General features: G+C 37.0%; 1 protein-coding gene across 1 annotated transcript in view; it reads right to left on the bottom strand.

The window, feature by feature from the left end:
• The window catches only part of SFI1 (SFI1 centrin binding protein), a 66,587-nt gene that overhangs the window by 43,194 nt on the left and 2,631 nt on the right, over positions 1-20,762 (bottom strand). The window contains 4 exon segments of the mRNA XM_039862036.1: positions 2,912-3,006; positions 3,962-4,072; positions 12,324-12,395; positions 13,641-13,814. Coding sequence (XP_039717970.1) covers positions 2,912-3,006; positions 3,962-4,072; positions 12,324-12,395; positions 13,641-13,814 — 452 coding nt within the window.

The following is a 20,762-nucleotide window of genomic DNA, read 5'->3' as shown; positions in this document are numbered from 1 at the left end:
GAGCAGGTCTAAAAGGGGGCGAGCTAACAAATTGTATTTGTGACTTGCTAAGGTTAAGGTGCCGGCATTCATGTGGAATGGCTATGAGGCAGCTGATAATTCAAGCTGCATTGTCATTTTTGAAAGTAGGTGTCTTTTTCACTTAGACTCCCCAAAGGTTTCTGGGCTTAACTCAGAGAAACCAGACAGGCCAGAGCTAAACTGGTCACAGGATCATTAAGGAGCAACCTGGGCAAAGTGAAGCAAAGTGAGCACTGCAATTTGACACATGGCAGCAAGACAGACAACAGCTCCAGGTGTCATGGGAGAAACAGCCAGTACGCTGCACAAGTAGGGAAGGAACAGCCAGCTCACACAATCATGCTTAAATGAGTTGCAGGTGCTAAAAGCATGCCGCATGGAGAAAACCGTAGGGATGTGATCATGCAGGAGTCCTCATTCTGAGATCACAAATTCTGGAAAACATGAGAGGGACTCAAACAAATCTTAGAATTATTATTTCTGAGACATTGTGCTTGTCCTTCCAAAGAGCTTCTGCAAAAGTAAATGCGGACTTTCAGTAAACTAAGAAAAGAGGGGATTTTCCTCAACTTGATTTTAAAAATCTGTAAAAAACCTGTATCATCCTTAATGGTAAGAAACTCGAAGTTTTCCGACTAAGATCAGGTACAAGGCAAAGATATTCCCTCTCACCATTCCTTTTACACATGGTACTAGAAGTTCTAGCTAATGTAATAAGATAAGGCAATAAAAGGTATACAGATTGGAAAAGGAAAAACAGATCTTTGTTTGCAGATGACATGATTATCTATGTGGAGATTCCAAAAGAATCAACAAAAACAAAAAAATGGAATAAGTAATCCATAGCAAGGTTTCAGGATGCAAGGTAAATATACAAAAGTCAATTCTTTCCTATGTAACAGCAATGAACAAACAGTATTTGGAATTTAAAAATGCAATACCAATTACATTAGCACCCCCAAAAATGAAATACTTAGGTATAACTCTAACAAAATGTGTACAAGATCTGTATAAAGAAAACTGCAAAACTGTGATAAACAAAATCAAAGAACTAAATAAAGATGGTCCATATTCATGGAAAGACCCAATATTGTCACGGTGTTAGTTTTTCCCAACTTGATCTATAGATATGATGCAATATCATTTAAAATCCCAGCAAGTTATTTTGTGGATATCAACAAACTGATGCAAAAGTTTATATGGAGTCAAAAGACCTAAAATAACCAACACAATGTTAAAAGAACAAAAGAGTTTGAAGACTGACACCACCCAATTTCAAGACTTACTACAAAGCTACAGTAATCAAAAGTGTGGTATCGGTAAAAGAATAAACAAATAGATCAATAGAACTAAGAATCCAGAAATAGATCTAAATAAATATCAGTTTATCTTAAAGCAGCAAAGGCAATACGATGCAGCAGTCTTTTCGATAAGTGGTTCAAGGAGAATTGAACATTTACATGCAAAAATATATATATAGACACAGACCTTATACCCTTCATAAAAAATTAACTCAAAATGGCTCACAGACCTAAATGCAAATACAAAAATTTAATATTCCTAGACAATAACATAGGAGAAAACATAGATGACCTTGGGTATGGTGATGATTTTATAGATACAACACCAAAGGTACTATCTATCCATGAAAGAAAAAACTGATAAGCTGAACTTCACTAAAATTAAAAACTTCTGCTCTGCAAAAGCTCATGTCAAGAGAATGAGAAGATAAGCCACAGACTGGGAGAAAATATTTGCAAAAGGCATATCTGATAAAGGATTGTTATCCAAAATATACAAAGAACTCGTAAAACTCAACAAGAAAACAAACAACCCAGTCAAAAAATAGGCAAAAGACCTTAACAGACACCTCACCACAGAAGATATACCAGATGGCAAATAAGCATATGAAAAGATGCTCCACATCATATGTCATCAGGGAAATACAAATCAAAACAACAATAAGAAACCACTATACAGCTATAAGAATGCCCAAATCCAGAACACTGACAACACGAAATGCTGGCAAGGGTGTGGAGCAACAGAAACTCTCATTCATAGCTGGTGGGAATGCAAAATAGTACAGCAACTTCGGAAGACAGTTTGGCGGTTTCTTACAAAACTAAACACACACTCTTACAAAACAATCCTGCAATCGCACTCCTTAGTATTTACCCAAAGGAGCTGAAAATTATGTCCACACAAAAATGTACACATGGATATTTATAGCAGCTTTATTCATAACTGCCCAGACTTGGAAGCAACCAATATGTCCTTCAATAGATGAATAAACTGTGATGCCTCCAGACAATGGAATATTATTCAGCGCTAAAAAGAAATGAGCTATCCAGCCACTAAAGATATGGAGGGACCTTAAGCTCATATTACAAAGTGAAAGAATCCAATCTGAAAAAGCTACATACCATATGACTCCAACTATATGACATTCTGGAAAATATAGAACTATAGAGATAGTAAAGAGATAAGTGGTTGCCAGGGGTTGGTGGGAGGGTGAACTGAATAGGTGAGGCATGGAAGAATTTTAGGTCAGTGAAAATACTCTGTATGATACCATAATGATGGATACATGTCATTATATATTTGTCCCACAGAATGAACAATACCAGGAATGAATCCTAATGTAAACTATGGACTTTGGGTGGTTACAATGTGTCAATGTAGGTTCATCAGTTGTAACAAATGTACCGCTTTGGTGGGGGATAGTGATAATAGAGGAAGCTATGTGTAGGGGCAGAAGGTATATGGGCAATTGCTGTATCTTCACCTCAATTTTGCTGTGAACCTGAAACTGCTCCTAAAAAATAAAGTTTTTATAAAGAAAAAAAGTCAATGTGGACACTTTCTTTAGACAAGCACTTCCTCTTCTTACCATGATTTTCGGCTCTCATGTACTTGCTCCTCATCTCCTGCTGCTGATACACGTAGATCTTCCAAGTCTGGAACATCAGGTTATACAAATAATATCTGAGGAGCCAAAAAAAACCTAAATGGCATTTCTTTAAAACAATTCCTAATTTGGTCAGTACTCAGGAGAAATTAACATGGACCCTTATGATACAAAAAAGCCATATCTACATCCTAAGCTAAAATTTCATTTCCTACAGTCATGGTGAAACCTATTGTCCTTGACAGAGCATTTTTTCCACACCTTATAGTGTTACTGAAGAAAAAAAAGGCTTAACTTCTTTGAGAATAACTTTACCTTCTGCATCCACAAAGCTGTGATGTTTGGAATGAGAGTCATATCCACACTACGTAAAACATTACTTCTTGAACTAAAACATGGTCAATGACACTTTTTCCTTTCTCTTTTCCTTCTCGACACATACACTAGATACATTAAGACCACCAGTCCCTCCATATTTTCACTACTCCATTTCCTAAGACTTGATTTCATACTCTACCAGCTTATTAGAATTATTCAACATGTCTATTTTATCTGAAATATACAAATCAGAACCCCTGCCCCAAAGAACCTAAATAAAGAAGTGATTATAATGAGAGTAAACACCATTTTAAACATACAATGTGTAAGATATATTGGGCACATATTTCTTCTACAATCAGTATAAATTAAAACAACTTATGTTAAAGAACGGAATATTCTCAGAATTAGAAGTTATACAGAAGTGAAAGTCAGGGAGAAAACCCTATTCAAATCATTAGCATAACTAACACATAATGGTTACTTGAATGAAAGGAGTGTGCGTGCTCACATGCACATGTACTTGAATTTAATTTAGCATTTAATGTAATAATTTAGTATTTTAGCATTTTGATCTTGCTTACTCTAAAAAGAATTTGAAGAAAAACAAAATGATTCAGAACTTTTCCCCTTTGACCAGAAGCATGCCAACAAGTACTTATTCGGTAACATGTATCAGTCAGTATACTTGAAGTAACATAAATAAAATCTGACCTGTAGTGACAGTCGGCTCGAACACAGAGTTTCCACTCTCGATGGAAAACCCACCACTCTTCTTTCCATTCTTCAAAGACCTTTCGTAGTATTTTTTGCTCATAGTAAAACCTAGGACAATGGAAAAACCAGAAAGAGATATATGATGATGTTGGAGCCAATATCTATTCCCAAATCACAGTTTCATATTGCTGTTGCTTTCTCATAAAAAAGTGTGGCTCATTACTTAATAATACCAAAATAGATTAAAAAGAGACATATTTTACTTCTTTCAGATCAAAATCGTAAAGCTACTTAAACAAGAAATGAAGTTTAAAACTTTTATACTACAGATCTTATCAAAAATGTTAAAGTAAAATAAAAAGCTGACTTTTCAAATACCATAGTGAGTTGAGAATTTTATCATTCTGAATTTTTTTCACTCACAGATTAAATATTTCTGATTAGTAAAAAGTAGTAGCTCTTTTCTCATTTATATACACAGGTGAGTAAAAATTATAAAATAAGCCAATGCCTAATGGTACTCCTAGTAGGTAACAGGAATAGAGCATATTAGTTTAACTGAAATCTGGCCAGAGGAGTTATACAACAAATATAAAAAAAAAAAATAAGAGAAAAAGGTAATAAGGAAGAAAACAGAAGAGGCACAACATTGTGTTGATGCTAACAAGGCACTGTCAAGATGATTCATAACTCAAGAATGCTGGTCTTGTCTGTTGTTTTGAATTTCTTTTCATGGTTCTGCAGGTTATTAACATGTACCCCCCTCCTCACCCACTAACAGCTTCAAAAATCTGGCCTGCGAAGATCTACCTAGGGAAATTCACCTCACAATTAGTAATAATAAAAAAAGGAAACATTACAAATGCCATCAAAGAAGACAAGTTAAATTCAAGCATTGCCATTTTTTTTTTTTTTTTTACAAATGAAGTAGAGCTAAGGATACTGAAATGGAGAGATGCCTTAAAGTTATTAGGTAAAAAAATTAAGTTATCTCACAGTATATGATATCATTTCTAAAAAATATTTTGTTGTATTTCTAGTATCTATATGTTGGAATTTTTAATACATACTCTATACATGTTATTTACAAAAATTCATGTCCACACATACATATTTTTACATATAAACACACATGTGTACATATCTAAATGATTATATTACGTGTGAAAAGCCTGGAAAGATCTCCGGACTACCAAACTATTACCACTACTTCTCTCTCAGTTTGGGATTATAAGAAACTAGTGTTTCCTATATTACACATTTCTGTTGTTTGAAAAATTTTTTAACAACAGCTTTTTTCATAATTTTTAAAAATTTTAATGGGAAAGAACTACTTCCATTTGCACATGTACTTCCTTCTACCATCTACTATTTATCCATCTACCTCCTTCCTTTCCCAAAATCCCACTAAAGTAACAGCAAATACATTTCCAAAAGTGTAAACCCACAAAGACAAAGAATAAGAGCAAAAATGATAAGAGATGTCAACAGATTTAGAGGATGGAAAGTGCGCAGACAAGTAGCAACTGAATCAACAGCTCAGAGAAAGCAGAGAAATAAGTGCCTTGTGGTAGAGAAATCAAGAAGTAACCAGCTGGTGGCACAAATTCCAGAAAGGGGGGAACCAGAGACATTGGGAAGGAGGAAGTCCTGGGTGGAGATGAAACACAAGATTATTTGCAAGCCTGTGTGTAAGAAGCAGTTTACCCCTGGATCCCATTATTCACCCAAACAGAAATTCAGGTTTATCTCCAGACAGGATGAACCAGAGGAGCAATGGACTCTAGAATCCCAGGCAAAGCTCTGGAGAGGAATTTAAAACAAGAGTCTATTACAGAACAGTGAGACCCACATTCTCTCTCCTCTGCTTGCAGTCAAGCTTAAACCACTGACACCCACCTCCACCCTACCCCAGATAAAGTTCGGAAGTTCCTCTCCTCTGGGGAAAACTGATTAACCAAAGGGAAAAGGCTTTCAGATACTGACAGAAGGAAGTCCTCCAGTGAAAGCATCTGCTCTGTGCTTCAAAAGCCTAAAGTTAAGCCCTGGATATACAAGTCTCTATGCATACATATAAAGGCTTCTAAAATTAGTGTTTTAATGCCTAACTCAAATATGAATGGACAATAAAAGGATCTCTTGACATTTGAGAAAAGGTTTCGACATGAGACAGAGACCAAAAGCACACACAAAAAGGCAGCTTAAAAGAAACAGATAAAATGAGCAGAAAATCTTGAAAACAAATTACTACATTATTCTTAAAAAATTATGAGCCTCCAGGATGCTATTAAAAAAAGAAAATTCAGAGAACAAAAAAAAGCTCTTGAATATTAAAAATGACAGCATAAATGAAAAAAGGTCCATAGACGGGCAAAACAAAAGCTGATTGGCCCTGCAGGCCACAGTAAGGACTGTGGCTTTTACCCTCAGCAGGATGGGAAGCCACCTGAGATCTGAGCAGAAGAGTGATATGACTTAACTCAGATTACCTGCTGAGAAGAGACTAGGGGCAAGGCCAGAAGCAGGAGACCAGTGAAGAGGTTCATGGAGTCATTCGGGGAGAGATAACGATGGCTGGGACCAGGAAGGTAGCACCTGGAGGTGCTAAAAAGGTTGGAGTCTGAATATATTTTGAAGATTGAATCAACATAATTTTGGCATTTAGTATTTTAAAAGAAGTCAAGGATGACTCCCAGGTTTCTGATCTGAGTCCCGGGAAGGCTGGGAGTTTCCGTTAACTGAGGGGAAGACTCAGCAGGGAGGTTTGTAGGGAAGATCTAGATTTCAGTTTTGAACATACTAAGCTATAACATCTATTAGGCACACCGTGGAACTGTCGTGTATGTAGTAGTCCAGAGTTCAAGGGAGAGGTCTGAGCTGGGTGTATATATTTGAGCATCATCATCAGATTTAATGAGATTGCCACCACTGTGAGACACAGAAGCAGTACAAAGACTTGGTGTAGGGTATTTAGATGAGGTAGAACCAACAAAAGAGTCAGAAGAAGCAGTCAGAGAAGCGGAAGGAAAACCATGAGAGAATGGTAACCTGGAAGTGGCAAGAAAGGGCTTCTTGAAGAAGAATGGACTGTCCAATGCTTCTTGGTAGGTCAAATAAGAGGAAGTTTAAGAATTAACCATCAATTTTAGCAAATTTAGTGACCTTAACGAAAATAGTTTTGGTGAAGTGGTAGAATCTAAAGCCTTTTGGGATGGATTTATCAAGACTCCAAGAAGAGGTTTTGAAGACACTGAGTATGGCCAGGAGATTTGATGTAAAGGGGAGCAAAGAGATGGAGTGCTAGCTGCAGGACCAAGTAGGGTCAAAGAGAATTTTTTTTTCATGATGGGAAAAATAACTGCATTATACGCTAGTACGGATGATCCAGTAAAGAGAGAAAAACCGATGATGCAAAAAGAGAAAAAAACTGCTAGGGTGATGGCCTTGAGTAGGCAAGAGGGGAATATAATACAAAAGTCAACGGTTTTGCCACAAATGAGAGCATGGACAGTTCATCTGCCTAACAGTAGGGAAAGCAGGCTTTATGGTTAATAGATGCTGGCTCTGGGAAGATATAGTGGAGGGAGCTTGTAGAGGTCTCTTCTGCTGCTTCTATTTTCTCAAGAAAACAGAAAGCAAGGCCATTAGCTAAGTATGAGGAAGAAATATGAATTAATGCCATAAATGAACATGACTGTTTTATCTACTTCTCAAATTAGCCAAAAGCTTTTGTTCAGTTCTTCTCTTCAGAAAAATAGGTGACTACCTCATATTTAAGACTGCCTTATATACAGATACGGACACATACTGTATTATTTTTGCCCTATTAATTAATTCAGTGGTCATTTTGGTTTGTTTGTTTGTTTGTTTATTTGGCGGGGCAACCCTTGGTTGACCTCACATATTGCAACGACCTTGTCAATTTACAATCTCTTATTTTTTTATTTTTACGCCTACAGCACCTGGTCTTTCTAGGTGGTCTCCCATCCAAGTACTAACCAGGCCCGACCCTTCCTAGCTTCTGAGATCAGACGGGATTGGGCTGGTTTAGTTTGTTAATGACAAAGCAACTCCAGTGTATAAAAGTTATAACATTCTCCAAAAACATAAGGTAATATTCTACAGTTTCTGGTATGATACCATTCCCCTCTAAAATTCCTAAAAGTGAGAAATAATTCGATATGGAAAAAGACTTAAAAAAAAAAAGCAAAGATCAGTATGTCAACCCTCCCCAAAGTAACAAACAACCCACCTGATTTAAGAAAAGATTGCAAGTTGAAAACAACCACACCACTACAAATTTCTAAGTCAATGAAAACACAGTATCAGAATTCTGGAGGATGCTAATAAAACAAATATTCTCCCTCTTATATTTTGCAATTTGAGAAATGGAGGCCCAAAGCCATAACTTATATCCAGATCACACAATTAGCTAGGGTCTGGGTTAGAATCAACACTCAGGTCTCCTAAACTCCAGTCCAATATTCTTTCCCCTATATCTTGCCACTACTCAAGAGCAAAGAAAGTAAAAAGAGAAAGTAAAGCAGTATAGCAGACATCAGCCACTAGCTAACCCAACACCCACTGCCAAGCCTCTGCTTCCTCACGGGAATCCATTTATAGGCTAGAAAGGTTTCTTTCCCAGCTTCCTCTGTATTTAAAGGTGGCCAGTGAATAGTTCTGGCCAATGAGACAGAAGCAGAATGCAGTTGGGGGTTTCTAGAAAAGTTTTGCTTTCCTGATAAAGAGACAGATGGAGTTGACACCACCCTTCCGCTCCTTCCTATGTAAAGCTAGAACAGTCATCTTGCAACTACACAGTGTCATCTCTGAAGACAAAGGGCCAACATGCTAAGGATGCTGAACTAGTAAGGTACTAGAAGATTGAGTCTTTGATGGCATCACTGAACAACTGAACCAGCACCAATCTCTAGACTGCTTCTGGGAAAAAGCAAACCCCAATTTGTTTAAGCCACTGTCAGACTTTCCTTTCATAGTTATTTCTAACATAACCAGCATTTCTCAACTACTTGGAATATAAATAGATATTATTTGAAAAGAGGTTTCCAGTTAAGAATGGGTCAAATATAAGTTAATTAAATTAAACAGGAAAAGAATTTGTGGAAGATAGTGGAGTTAGCAACATAGTTTTTCAATCTCTGAATCCCCATAAAACACAAAGAACAGCCATACAGCCAAACTAAAAACTCATGTATCAATTACGAAACTAGGTGACAAGATATCCCCATAAATCTAAAATGCAAGCAGGTGAGGACAAACCACCCACAGTCAGAAGATCTGCATGATTTTAACATTTCTACATAAGGAGCAATGAGGTGGCATCTGAGGAATTTGAGAACTGGAGAACCCCAAAACAACTAATAAATAGTCACTAGAAAGTGCAGAGGACCAACTGGAGATCCATGCTGAAGCTGAGAGCTTTGTCCTCTCCAGTACTGGGCTCACATAAGAACTAAAACAGCCAGAGCAGTCCAGCACCAGAGCCTCAAAACTGACCTGGCAAGCTCCCTTCTAGGACAGGACTTCATACCGAGGAGAAACTTCTGAGAATAAAACAGAAATTGAGCAGAAAAGACATCTAAAATGAATCCTGTATGTCAACTCTAATTGAAAAATGAAAAATGAAAAACAACTGAGCAGGAGAGGGGCAATAGAGATTAAAAAAAAAAAAGGATCAGACCAAGAGTGGTAGGGGAACAGAACCAACATATTCTAGAGAGCAAGCAATTGTATTTGTGAACACTACAAAAATGATATATATATATAACAAAGCTCTGTGAAATTAGGAAAGCTTAAATGAAACTTGTCTCACTCTAAAAGTTCAGAAAAATTAATTTTATATAAAACTGAGCAATCCTATACAAAGTTATTGTATGAGGAAAAAAAAAGGGAGAATAACATGCCTAGGGACAAAGAAAGTATGCCAGAAAGATGTGCCTGCAAAACAGAAAAACAAAACAAACTCTGTAACCTACTATCTAAAAATAAGCTAAAAGACCTTAAGAAAATAAATCCACACCTAGGCATATCATATTAACACTTCAAAAAATATGACAAATGATGAATCCTTAAAAGTGACAATTAGACCAACAGCTTATAATGAAATATCTTCAAAGTACTGGGGGAAAAAATGGTAACCTAGACTTCTACGCAGTGAAATATCATTCAAAAATGAAAATGAAATAAAAACATTTTAGAGAGAATCTGAGAAAATTCATCACAAGCAGATCTACTCTAAAGGAAATGTTCAGGGATGTTCTAATAATAGAAGAAAAATAATCACAGGTGGAAATCTGAAAATGCAGAAAGAAAAAAGAGCAACACGAAAGGTAAATATATGAATAATTTAAGTAAATACTGGCTTTATAAAATGAAAATAATGTTTTATAAATTTTAAAATATTAAAATACGTTACAATAAGGGCATATAAGTGGGGAGGGAGATAGGCAAAGTTAGTGTTCTAAGGACCCTGCCACATTTGGGAAGAGGGCAGAAGGACCAATTAACATTAGATTCCAATAAAGATATACAGCAGTACCCCCTCATCCACAAGAGATACTTTTTAAAACCTCCAGTGGATGCCTAAATCGCATAGTCCTGAGCCCTATGTATGTTTTTTTCTTATACATACATACCTACGATAAAGTTTAATTTATAAGTTAGGCAGAGTAAGATATTAACAACAATAATAGAACAATTATAACAATATACTGGTATAAAAATTATTTGAATGTGTTCTCTCTTCTTCCTTCTTCACGATATCATGAAGATGTTTTTCTCACTGTTTAACCTCAGCATACAATTTTTTTCTCTCCTTATTAAGTCAAGGACTTTTACCTTTTCACTTAAAGGAAGCACTTTACAGCTTCTCTTTGGCATATCTGAATTGCCAGCATCACTACTCTTGCACTTTGGGACCATTATTAAGTAAAATAAGGGTTACTTGAACACAAGCACCGTGATATCCCAAGTGATCTGATATCTGACATAGCTACTAAATGACTAACAGGGCAGGTAGCATAGATACTCTAGACAAAGGGATGATTCATGTCCTGGGCAGGACAGAGTGGGACGGTGCGAGATTTTATCACACTACTCAGAAAGTGCAATTTAAAACTTATAAATTGTTTATTTCTGGAATTTTCCATTTAATATTTTAATACCGCAATTGACCACTGGTAACTGACACTGCAAAAAGCTAAACTGCAGATTAAGGGACTACTATATATATTCTTTAGGGCAGTCAGTAAAAGAAGAATACAAGTATAACTTCTAAGTTAAGGGGAAAATTATATAAAATGCTCAACAGAATAAAAAAACAAAACAAAAACAAGAGACTTCCAATAATGGCAAACTAGGTAATTCAGATCAATTCTTCCACTGAGGACAAGAAAAGCAGGACAAGAAAAAATTATTTGAAGGCACTGAAGAGCTACCAAAGCAGTAACGAAGGACAGGGCTAAGGTACAGGAGAAGAAGGGAAAAGCAGAGGTGAACTATGCCTAACATCTGCAGGTAGAATGGGCGTTGCCACATTGGGATCTTAAATGGTAAAGACACACAAAGAAGATGGGAACAAGAAGGCCCCCTACAAGGTAGATTAGGAAAAGATTTCAGAAAACACACAAAGGTCAAATTTGCTTGAAAGACCTTGAATCAAGAAACCTTGGGAAATGTTCTAGACTAGGAAGGCCAGACTCAGAAAAATGAAACAGGAAAGGTTGTAGTAAGGGGAGAGGGAAGGTAGTAAGAACAAATAACATTTTTTTTTAAATATGCTTACATTCTCAGTGGTTGCCAGTTCTCCCTCTGAAACATACCCTACACTGGGCCCCTTCTCTCCATCCCCACTACCTCCTGCACAATGTCCCTAAGTCCCATGGCTCCCCCTTGCAGTCTACTCTGGGCACTGCAACTAAAACTTTACCAAAACTGGAGGCAACAGTGGCAGCTTATACCAGGTGAAGCTATGGCAGAGGGACTTTATCTTGACTAAAATTTCATTTCTTTTACCAATGTCAACTTTCCCCCAAGTTCTGCCCTAGGATCAAGTCAATTTGACCATCTTGCCACTTACCTGAAAGAGCTCATTTACTTCTTCTGGGCAAATACTTTTTTTCCCAGAGGGTCTTAATTGTCCTGGTTTACTTATGATTCCTTCATGCACTTATTCAAACTAATATATGTTAAATTACCATTATATTATATGCTACTGGAGGCAGGGAGAGGGGTTGGGGAGGAATGTTAAACATGTCATAATAAAGGTTATATAAAGGCTTAATAAAGAACAAAAACCCAGAACCAACTCAGAAGTTTAGTGTTCTGAGCTAATCACTACCTGGCTTTAGAGGGAAATACTCTTCCAAAAGTCTTTTGAATCCACAAATACAAGAACTTTCTGGCCACACATCTGAAAGAAGAAAGGATATACACATTTTAAAACTTCATTTGGCTTATGTCATCAGTTTTCTGGAAAGGAGAGGAAAACTTTAAGGTCCCAGGGGGAGAGATGCTAGTATAAGTCAAAAGGTGAATCATAGCTAATTTTGCATCACAGAGCATAAAATGTGACAGACATAAAAAGTTAAAATCAAGCAGATTAAAATATTTTTTTAAATATTTTCAATATCAAGTATTTTGTCAAGGAAGGCTTCAGAGTTGGGGAAAAGAAAGTACATAGTAATGCTTTTGTTTGTACTATTCTTCCTGCCTAAAACACCTGGCAAATGCCCACTTATCCATCTAGAATCATCTTTAATACTTGCTCCTATGTGACGCCCTGCTGGACGTTCCCCAAACCAAACAGAGTAGCTTTGTACTCTCAACCACACTGTTCCAACCCTTAGTGTAACATCATGACACCAAATCACAGTCACTGCCTTGCAGGGTGCCTGCTGTTCCCTCTGCACTGTGAGCCCCCGAGAGCAGGAACCATGTCTTACAGTATCCCCAGAACTTAGCATAGTCTTGGAACACACACAAAAAAAGTTGCTTATCTTGGCCAGTTACTCTCTAGGTTTGGCTAGGAACGCTCTTCTTCCTCTCATCCTTTCTTATTCTTACATTATCCTTCAGGATTCCACTTAAACTCCACTTCCCCTAGCAAGGCACAGCTGGCTACTCGGGCGTGGCCATCCTTGCCACATGGGCCTGTGGTACCACATCCTCTCCTTTTACTATACTTACCATACTTTGTTGTTGTGGCTTGTTTAACAGTCTGTCAAGCCTACCTGATTTTAAGCTTTCATGAGGTCATGGACCAGGAATATCTTATTCACTTTGCTCAGCATCTAGCACAACACCTGGCTTAGCAGGCACATGATAAATTTTACTGAATGCATAAATGGATGTCTTCAGACCTAATTAAAAGAAAATAATCATTTTTCTTGAACTATGTTTAGACTTTTTCTGGAAGACTCTTTATAGCTTACAATTGTGGGGTATAACTAGAGAATGTGAATGAAAAGAACACTCAGTGACAGATTTTATGTCTGCAGGGTCCTAACCATTCTTTTCTTCTGAACATTCCACCATGAGGAGCAGGCATCAAGGTATCCAACTAATTGAGAAAGGAGAATAAGAATCATCCCCTCCTTTTAACCAAAAAGGGAGAATGGAAAAGTCACTGCAGGTAGGTGACCACTTGTAAGCTCACCTGATGCGCAGTTCTCTTAACCGACCCCTTTGAGTCCAAGCATGTGAGGCATGGTACTGCACTGGATGACGGGCACGAGGTACCTCACTCCGGATCCCAGAGACGGCAGAAGACTTCTTGTTGGACAGCATCTTTGGAGAATAAAGTTTCTTAACGGCACCATCTCTAAAAGATCTTAAATTTGAGGAATAAGGGGAAAAGGACAGAATCAAATTATCCCTGCATGTGATGCAAATACCTTTTAACATACAAGCTAAATTAGATAAGCTCATTAAGACAGACTGATAATAACTATGCTTCAAGGACAATAAGCAGCCCAATCTCTGATAGAAATACCTGCCAGCTTCAGGAGGTAGGTACTGCTGAGATGGCTCTAGGCAGAAATTACAGAGCAAGAGGGTACCTGGATTCATTAGTCCTAACATTTTAATGTGTCATTTTAAGGGTAATCAATAAATTAGAAAGATTCCTTTATATAAAAACAGTTAGGAATGATTTTTAGGTAATGTGACTTTTATATCAATATGAAACCACATACTTTTACTAAACAGTAATTTTTTTACTTTTAATTCCATTTTAGAAACATTACTAGGATGAATCATGATTTAAAAAAAAAATGTATAGCAGAGCTCTGCCTGCAGGAAATACCTAGAAACAATGACATCCCATTAGCAATGACCATACCTAGGACTTAAATCTTGTTTATTGTAAAGTACCATTCCCTACTAAACGAAACCAGAGCTCCTTGGAGATATGGCTAAATTTCAGGTCCGGAACAAGAAAAATACAAGAGAAGCCTGGAATATCTTTTTGGGTCAGAAAATAAAGAAGCATTCAAAGAATGATGAGAGTATGTCAAAAGGACACAGGAGCGAGGAGGAGAAATATATGGTGTAGATGATAGAGCCTCTGTTCATCCCTCTGGTGACCAAATCAAAGTTGTGATGGAAACAAGTGTGACAGCCTGCCGAAATGTGAAAAGGTTAAAAGATAATTAAAACCTGAAACTGGACAAAGGAAGTCTATACCTTAGGCCTAGTTTCTGGAACCCCTAACTGCATTCTGTTAATCATGAAACTTGTAACATTGAGCTCATACGCTAACTGCCAATTTTAGCCTGTGTAACCCCGCTTGCTTGCATGGCATGAAAAATAATCAATTGTATATAAGCTGAAAATTACTGTTTGGCCATCGCCCATAAGAATACTGGCTATTGCCCATGGGAACATAGGCGATCACCCATAGGAACATAACATTCTAACAACGAGCTTTCTGCTTCTGTACTCCCCGCTTGCACACCTCGACCTATGGGTTGACAGGTAGTGAATAGGAGAAAAATAGACCTTTGTGTTTAAGATAGAATGAAGAATGGGATTTAGGGCTTAAAAACCTTGTATCTTGGCATTTCGGGGCTGCTCCTTTGTATAGGACAGCCACCGGCTAATAAACAGCCTTTGAGAGCATACTTGGTTTGGTCTATTCTATACAGGCCACAACACAGGGAGCAGCAGCAAGGAAAAATCACCTGGGATCTAGATGAATAAGCCATACAACTACAGAGAAATCCAAGAAATCGCCCTGCAATGGCAGAAGGTAGGATGGGGAGAGGATGCGGGGCTACCGGTCCCAAGCGGCTGAATGAGATGGAGGGTGTGGCACTAGCAGATGCCTCTTAAAAGGGCCGGGTCCGCAAGCGGATTTTTGCGGTGACGGACCTGCTCGCTCTGAGTGCCAGTGCTCATTCAGCTGCGCACAGGGGGCATGAGGGACTTACAGGGAGATATTATCAGAGTGAGGGCCGAGGTGAGCCTTGTTCTGTACAGAAATGCCAGTGGTATCCATTGTTCCCTGTTGAGTCCTTCCCCCTACCAGTGTGCCAACACAGCACCGCCATAGCTGTGACATCATCAAACTGGATAATAGAGGTAGCTCAGCCTAGAGGATTCCTTGAAACCCCGTCTCCCCCAACTCCAGTCCCACCCAAGCCACATCCAGGTATATCCTCAGTAAGTCAAGTGTTTCATGCTGAGCAGCGCTTAGACTCACACTGGAAGCAGCCTCAGTTTCTGGCTAGGCCTTTTGAGGCAACTATAAACACAGCATCTGTGGATTGCTTGTTGAATCTTGATAGGTGGCCCCGGAGGGGTAGAGGCTTGGGCTAAATTTGGCCTGCAGTTGAACCCCTCTCTGGACTGTGCCACTGGACACCTACTTCACAAATCCACACTAATAAGACCGGTGAAGGAAATGGACATAAGACCCCAGGAAGCTCAGAAAATTCCAAAAATCAGGAATCCAAAGAGGCCCACACCAAAACACATCATAATTAAAACGCCAAAGGTCAAATACAAAGAAAGAATTTTAAAAGCTGCAAGAGAAAAAAAAATAATTATATATAAGGGAACACCCATATGACTGGCAGCTGATTTCTCAAGAGAAACTATGTAGGACAGAAGGGCTTGGCAAAAAATATTTGAAAGGATGAAGACCCAGGATCTACAACCAAGAATAATTTATCCAGCAAAGCTATCATTTAGAGTTGAAGGACAGATAAAGAGCTTCCCAGACAAAAACAAGCTAAAGGAATTTGTCACCGCCAAGCCAGAATTACAGGAAATTTTGGAGGGACTTCTTTAAGAAGAAAAAACATGTATGAAAAACAGGAATAAAGAATGGTAACAACTACATTCCTATCAATAAGTACCTTAAATGGAAAAGAATTAAGTGCTCCAGTCAAGAGATGGAGTGGCTGAAAGGATAAGAAAACAAGACCCCCACATATGAAAAGGAAGGGAATGGAAAAAGATATCGCTGTGATGAACCTAGAAGGTATTTAAGTCAGATAGAGAAAGATAAACACTATATGATTTCACTTATATGCAGAATTTAAGGAATAAAAAGAACAAACTAATCAAAAACAGACACAAATATAGTGGACAATTGGCGAGGGATAGAGGGGAGAGGGGTGTGAGGGGCTGGGAGAATGGGGTGAAGGGTTAAAGAAGTACAAATTAGTAGCTGACAGATGGTCATGGGGATGGGAAGCACAGCATAAGGAACGCAATTACCATAAGGAATGCAATTACCATTAATACATTGGCTAGGTTGAGGGTCAGGGGAGGGAGGGAGCAATTGGGGGGATCATTTTACTAACTATATAGATGTCTAAACAATGTACAGTATACTTGAACTAATTAAAATTTAAAATGTAAAAAAATTTAAAAACATAAAATCAATGAATCAGCAAAAAAAATACATATACACACACACACATATGTATATATATATATATAAAACGACTTATTGTGTGACTATGTTAAGTAGACTAATGTAATAGACTATGTTAACTAGACTTATTTGGTAATCATTTCACTATAAACAAACATTGAATCATCACGTTGTACACTTGAAGCTAATGTTATATGTCTATTATATCTCAATAAAAAATAATAGAAAATAAAAATAAATAAAAAATAGATACCAAGGGCAGGGCGGGGAGACACAGGAGCTGGCCTGGAAGGGCTCCCACTGGTCAACTCTGGGACAATAGATGAAAATCCACTGAATAAAATAGGAACCCATAAATCCATACTGATATAAATAAATGAATAAATACACACAGGAGAATGGAAAGCTCTACTTTACAGTAGAATGCCAACTAACAAATTCAGAAGGAATGAGAGAATTAGAAAAGTATCATTTAGGAACCATCATAGTATTAACTGATTCAGACAAGAGTCATTAATGATGCAAAAACAAGTGGGTGCTACTTTGATAAGGAACACAATATTAATGTGGTTTCAAAAAGTATCTCACCACAAAATACTTATTCATTACTTTATAGTGGAGAAGTCTGGCAGACAACATCTTAACCAAGTGATAAAAGTTAACATCAATGGTAATGGGACCAAATCAACATAATGTGTCTCCTGATATTGATGCAATGAGAAGAACATAGCAACACTTCTATGATATTCCTGCCAAAAATGCATAACCTGAATTTAACTGTGAAGAAACATTGAACAAACCCAAACTGAGAAATATTTGTATAAGGTTAAGTGGTCTGAACTCCTCAAAACTGTTTAGGTCATGAGAGATAAGGAAGGACTGAGAAAGAGTTCCAAATTAAAGGAGAGAAAAATGACAAAATGCAATATGTGATCCTGGATCAGAAAGGATAGGAATAAAAAGGGAAGTTTTTCTTATATTTTATTGTTTTCTTTTTGCTGTAAATAACATTTTTGGGACAACTGGCCTCAACTTACTCTCAAAAGGTTCAGGGCAAAAATATAGATACAGATATACAGGCATATATACCTCTATCTATAGAGATATAGATATAACTGATTCTCATTATTTGCAGTAATTATGTTCTATAAAGTCAAATAAACACTGAATTAGTGAATATATCTATTATGTCTCTATAGAGGTTAGGTTCCCATGAACTTTCAAAAATATTTCCATCAACCAATCAATACACAACCTTGTTTCATGTGTACTTCTGTTTAAAGACATCTTAAAAAAAATAGACATCTTATTTAATACATATTAGTTCATTACATAATACACATGTTAATATATATAATTCATTAACACTGAACTCACAGCCAACAGCATTATAACTCATGCCTGAACAAAGTTTACCTAACATACTTTCTCCATAAGATACATCACAGCCTTCTTGAGTTTAGGAGCACTAGACAGCAGTTCAGCACTGTGCATGAGGGCCATTTTAAACAGCAAAATCGTCAACAAAATGCACAAAACTGTGAAAATATGGCACTACATAAACTGCAAAAATGACACTTGTTTACAGTATGAGAGCTGAAACAGGAAGACAGAGCACTCACTGCCTTGTTTCATCTCAGCTGGGAACACGTGCACTAGGTGACAAAAATTTTTTACCCCTCTGCACATGCCTGCAAATGACATGAAAATGCTGAGAGAGAGAAAGATAGACAAATGAGGTAAAATGTTAACAGTAGAATCTAGGAGAAGTGAGGTATATAGTTCTTTGTCATATTCTTGCAACTTTGTTTGAAATTATTTCAAAATAAAAGGTTAACAAAATTTTTTGAAAATAAATAAGGCTTTCATCCCACTGGGACAATAGATGAAAATCCACTGAATAAAATAGGAATCCATAAATCCATAATGATATTTTGCCACTTTAAAATAAAAAGAGGCCCTTTAAAATAAAAAGGTTAAAAAGCCCATGAAACAGCACATTGATAGAAGGTATGCTGGGACAGTACCCATTTGAAGCCCTGCTATATAACCAGACACGTAGTCTGCACTCAACAGACCTGGAAGCCCAAGCCTAAAGTCATCCTTGTCACTGCCCTCTCCATTCACCAGTCTCTCTGGGCTCCTCCCCATAAGTAACAAAGGAACTATTTTTATAGCTCTGGATGTTTAAACACCATAAAGATATCAACACTGGTGTTAAATCAGGTAGCCCCAGAAATCTAAGTTATTCTAACAAAATCAACACCTGAAGGAAGAGATCAGACTGAAACTATGTTTGTTTACCTACGCGTCGTTTCCCTTAACCTATCTGTAAGCTTCATGACAACAGAGACAATTTATATTTGCTAATATATACTCAGCCTCTAATACACTGCCAGGCACATAGTAGGTACTCATAAAACATCTGCTGAATTAGGGCAGAAGGATAGAAAGGACAGGACTAAAGAAATATAAAATGGATAAAACAGAAGACATTTTTAAAACATAGTATCAGTAAGCCAAAATATCATGAAGAACAGGGGAGGATCCTGGCTTAATTAAGAACATCAGAACACATTATTTTTTTAATGTCAAAGGAAGAGTATGATTAACCAAGATATACAGAAAAATGAAAGTGAGGAGAAAGACAGAATTTGAAAATGTTCATCCAAAAGTGCCTATAGTCTGTGGAGATGACAAACAATGAGAATACCTACTATTAAATGCAATGAAAGGGTGTTGTGGGAATGTACACAATAGGTACTTAATCTATACTGGGTTGAATAGTGGTCAGAAGAGGCTTCCCAGAGATGATATTAGAGTTGAGTTTGGAAATATGAGTAGAAATCAGCCAGGAATTAGGGTGCAAAAAGAGAATTGGAAGGAGTTGGGTAGAAATACTCAGTGTAGAAGAAAAGTTCATGGAGAAGTGAAGGAACTCCAAGTAGTCTAGTAAGATCTCAGACTGATTTATATTAGAATTACCTAGGGAATTTGTTAAAAACCTAGATGCTCTGATCGCATTCTAGATCTTTTGCTTCAGAATATCTGTACTGAAACAAGCATATATGTGTACGTGTATGCATATGTATATACATATTTTTAATTAATAGATTTTATTTTTAAAGCAGTTTTAGGTTCACAGCAAAATTGAGCAGAATAGAGTTCCCAAATACTCTTACTAAGGGATGTATATCTTAAAACAACTAAGTTAACTATGTTTAAAGAAATAGAAGTCAAGCTTGAACACATTTGTAGGGCAGAAGTATATAACTATAGAAAGTGAGGTAAGAGCATTATTCACAATAGTCAACAGGTGGAAATGACCCAGGTATCCATTAACTGATAATGGATAAACAAAATGTGGTATAGCCATACAATGGAATATTATATAGCTATAAAAATGAAGGAATTCTGATACATGCTACAACATGGATCAACCTTTAAGACATTATGCTAAGTGAAATAGGCCAGACATAAAAGGCCAAATATTCTATGATTCTACTTACATACGATGCCTAGAATAGTCATATTCATAAGAACAGAAAGTAGAATGGTGGTTTCCAGGGGAAGATGAGGAGTTATCGTTTAATGGATATAGAGTTTATGTTTGGGATGCTGAAAAAGTTTTAGGTACAGATGGTAAGTAGCACAACATTGTGAATATATTAATGCTACTGAATCGTACACTTAAAAATGGTTCAAATGGTAAATTTGTTATGTATATTTTGCCACAAAAAAAACTTCAGTGAATATTATAAAACCCATGGAATTGTACACTTTAAATAAGTGAAATGTATAGCATGTGAACTGTATCTCAAAAAAGCTATCTTTTAAAAGGCAACATAGGACCATTTTAGAAAATTTGAAAAATATGGAAAATTATACATAAAA

The sequence above is a fragment of the Pteropus medius genome, unplaced genomic scaffold (genome assembly GCF_902729225.1).
Source record: "Pteropus medius unplaced genomic scaffold, Ma_sr-lr_union100, whole genome shotgun sequence".
NCBI lineage: Eukaryota > Metazoa > Chordata > Mammalia > Chiroptera > Pteropodidae > Pteropus > Pteropus medius.
This window is presented reverse-complemented; position numbering and strand designations above follow the sequence as displayed.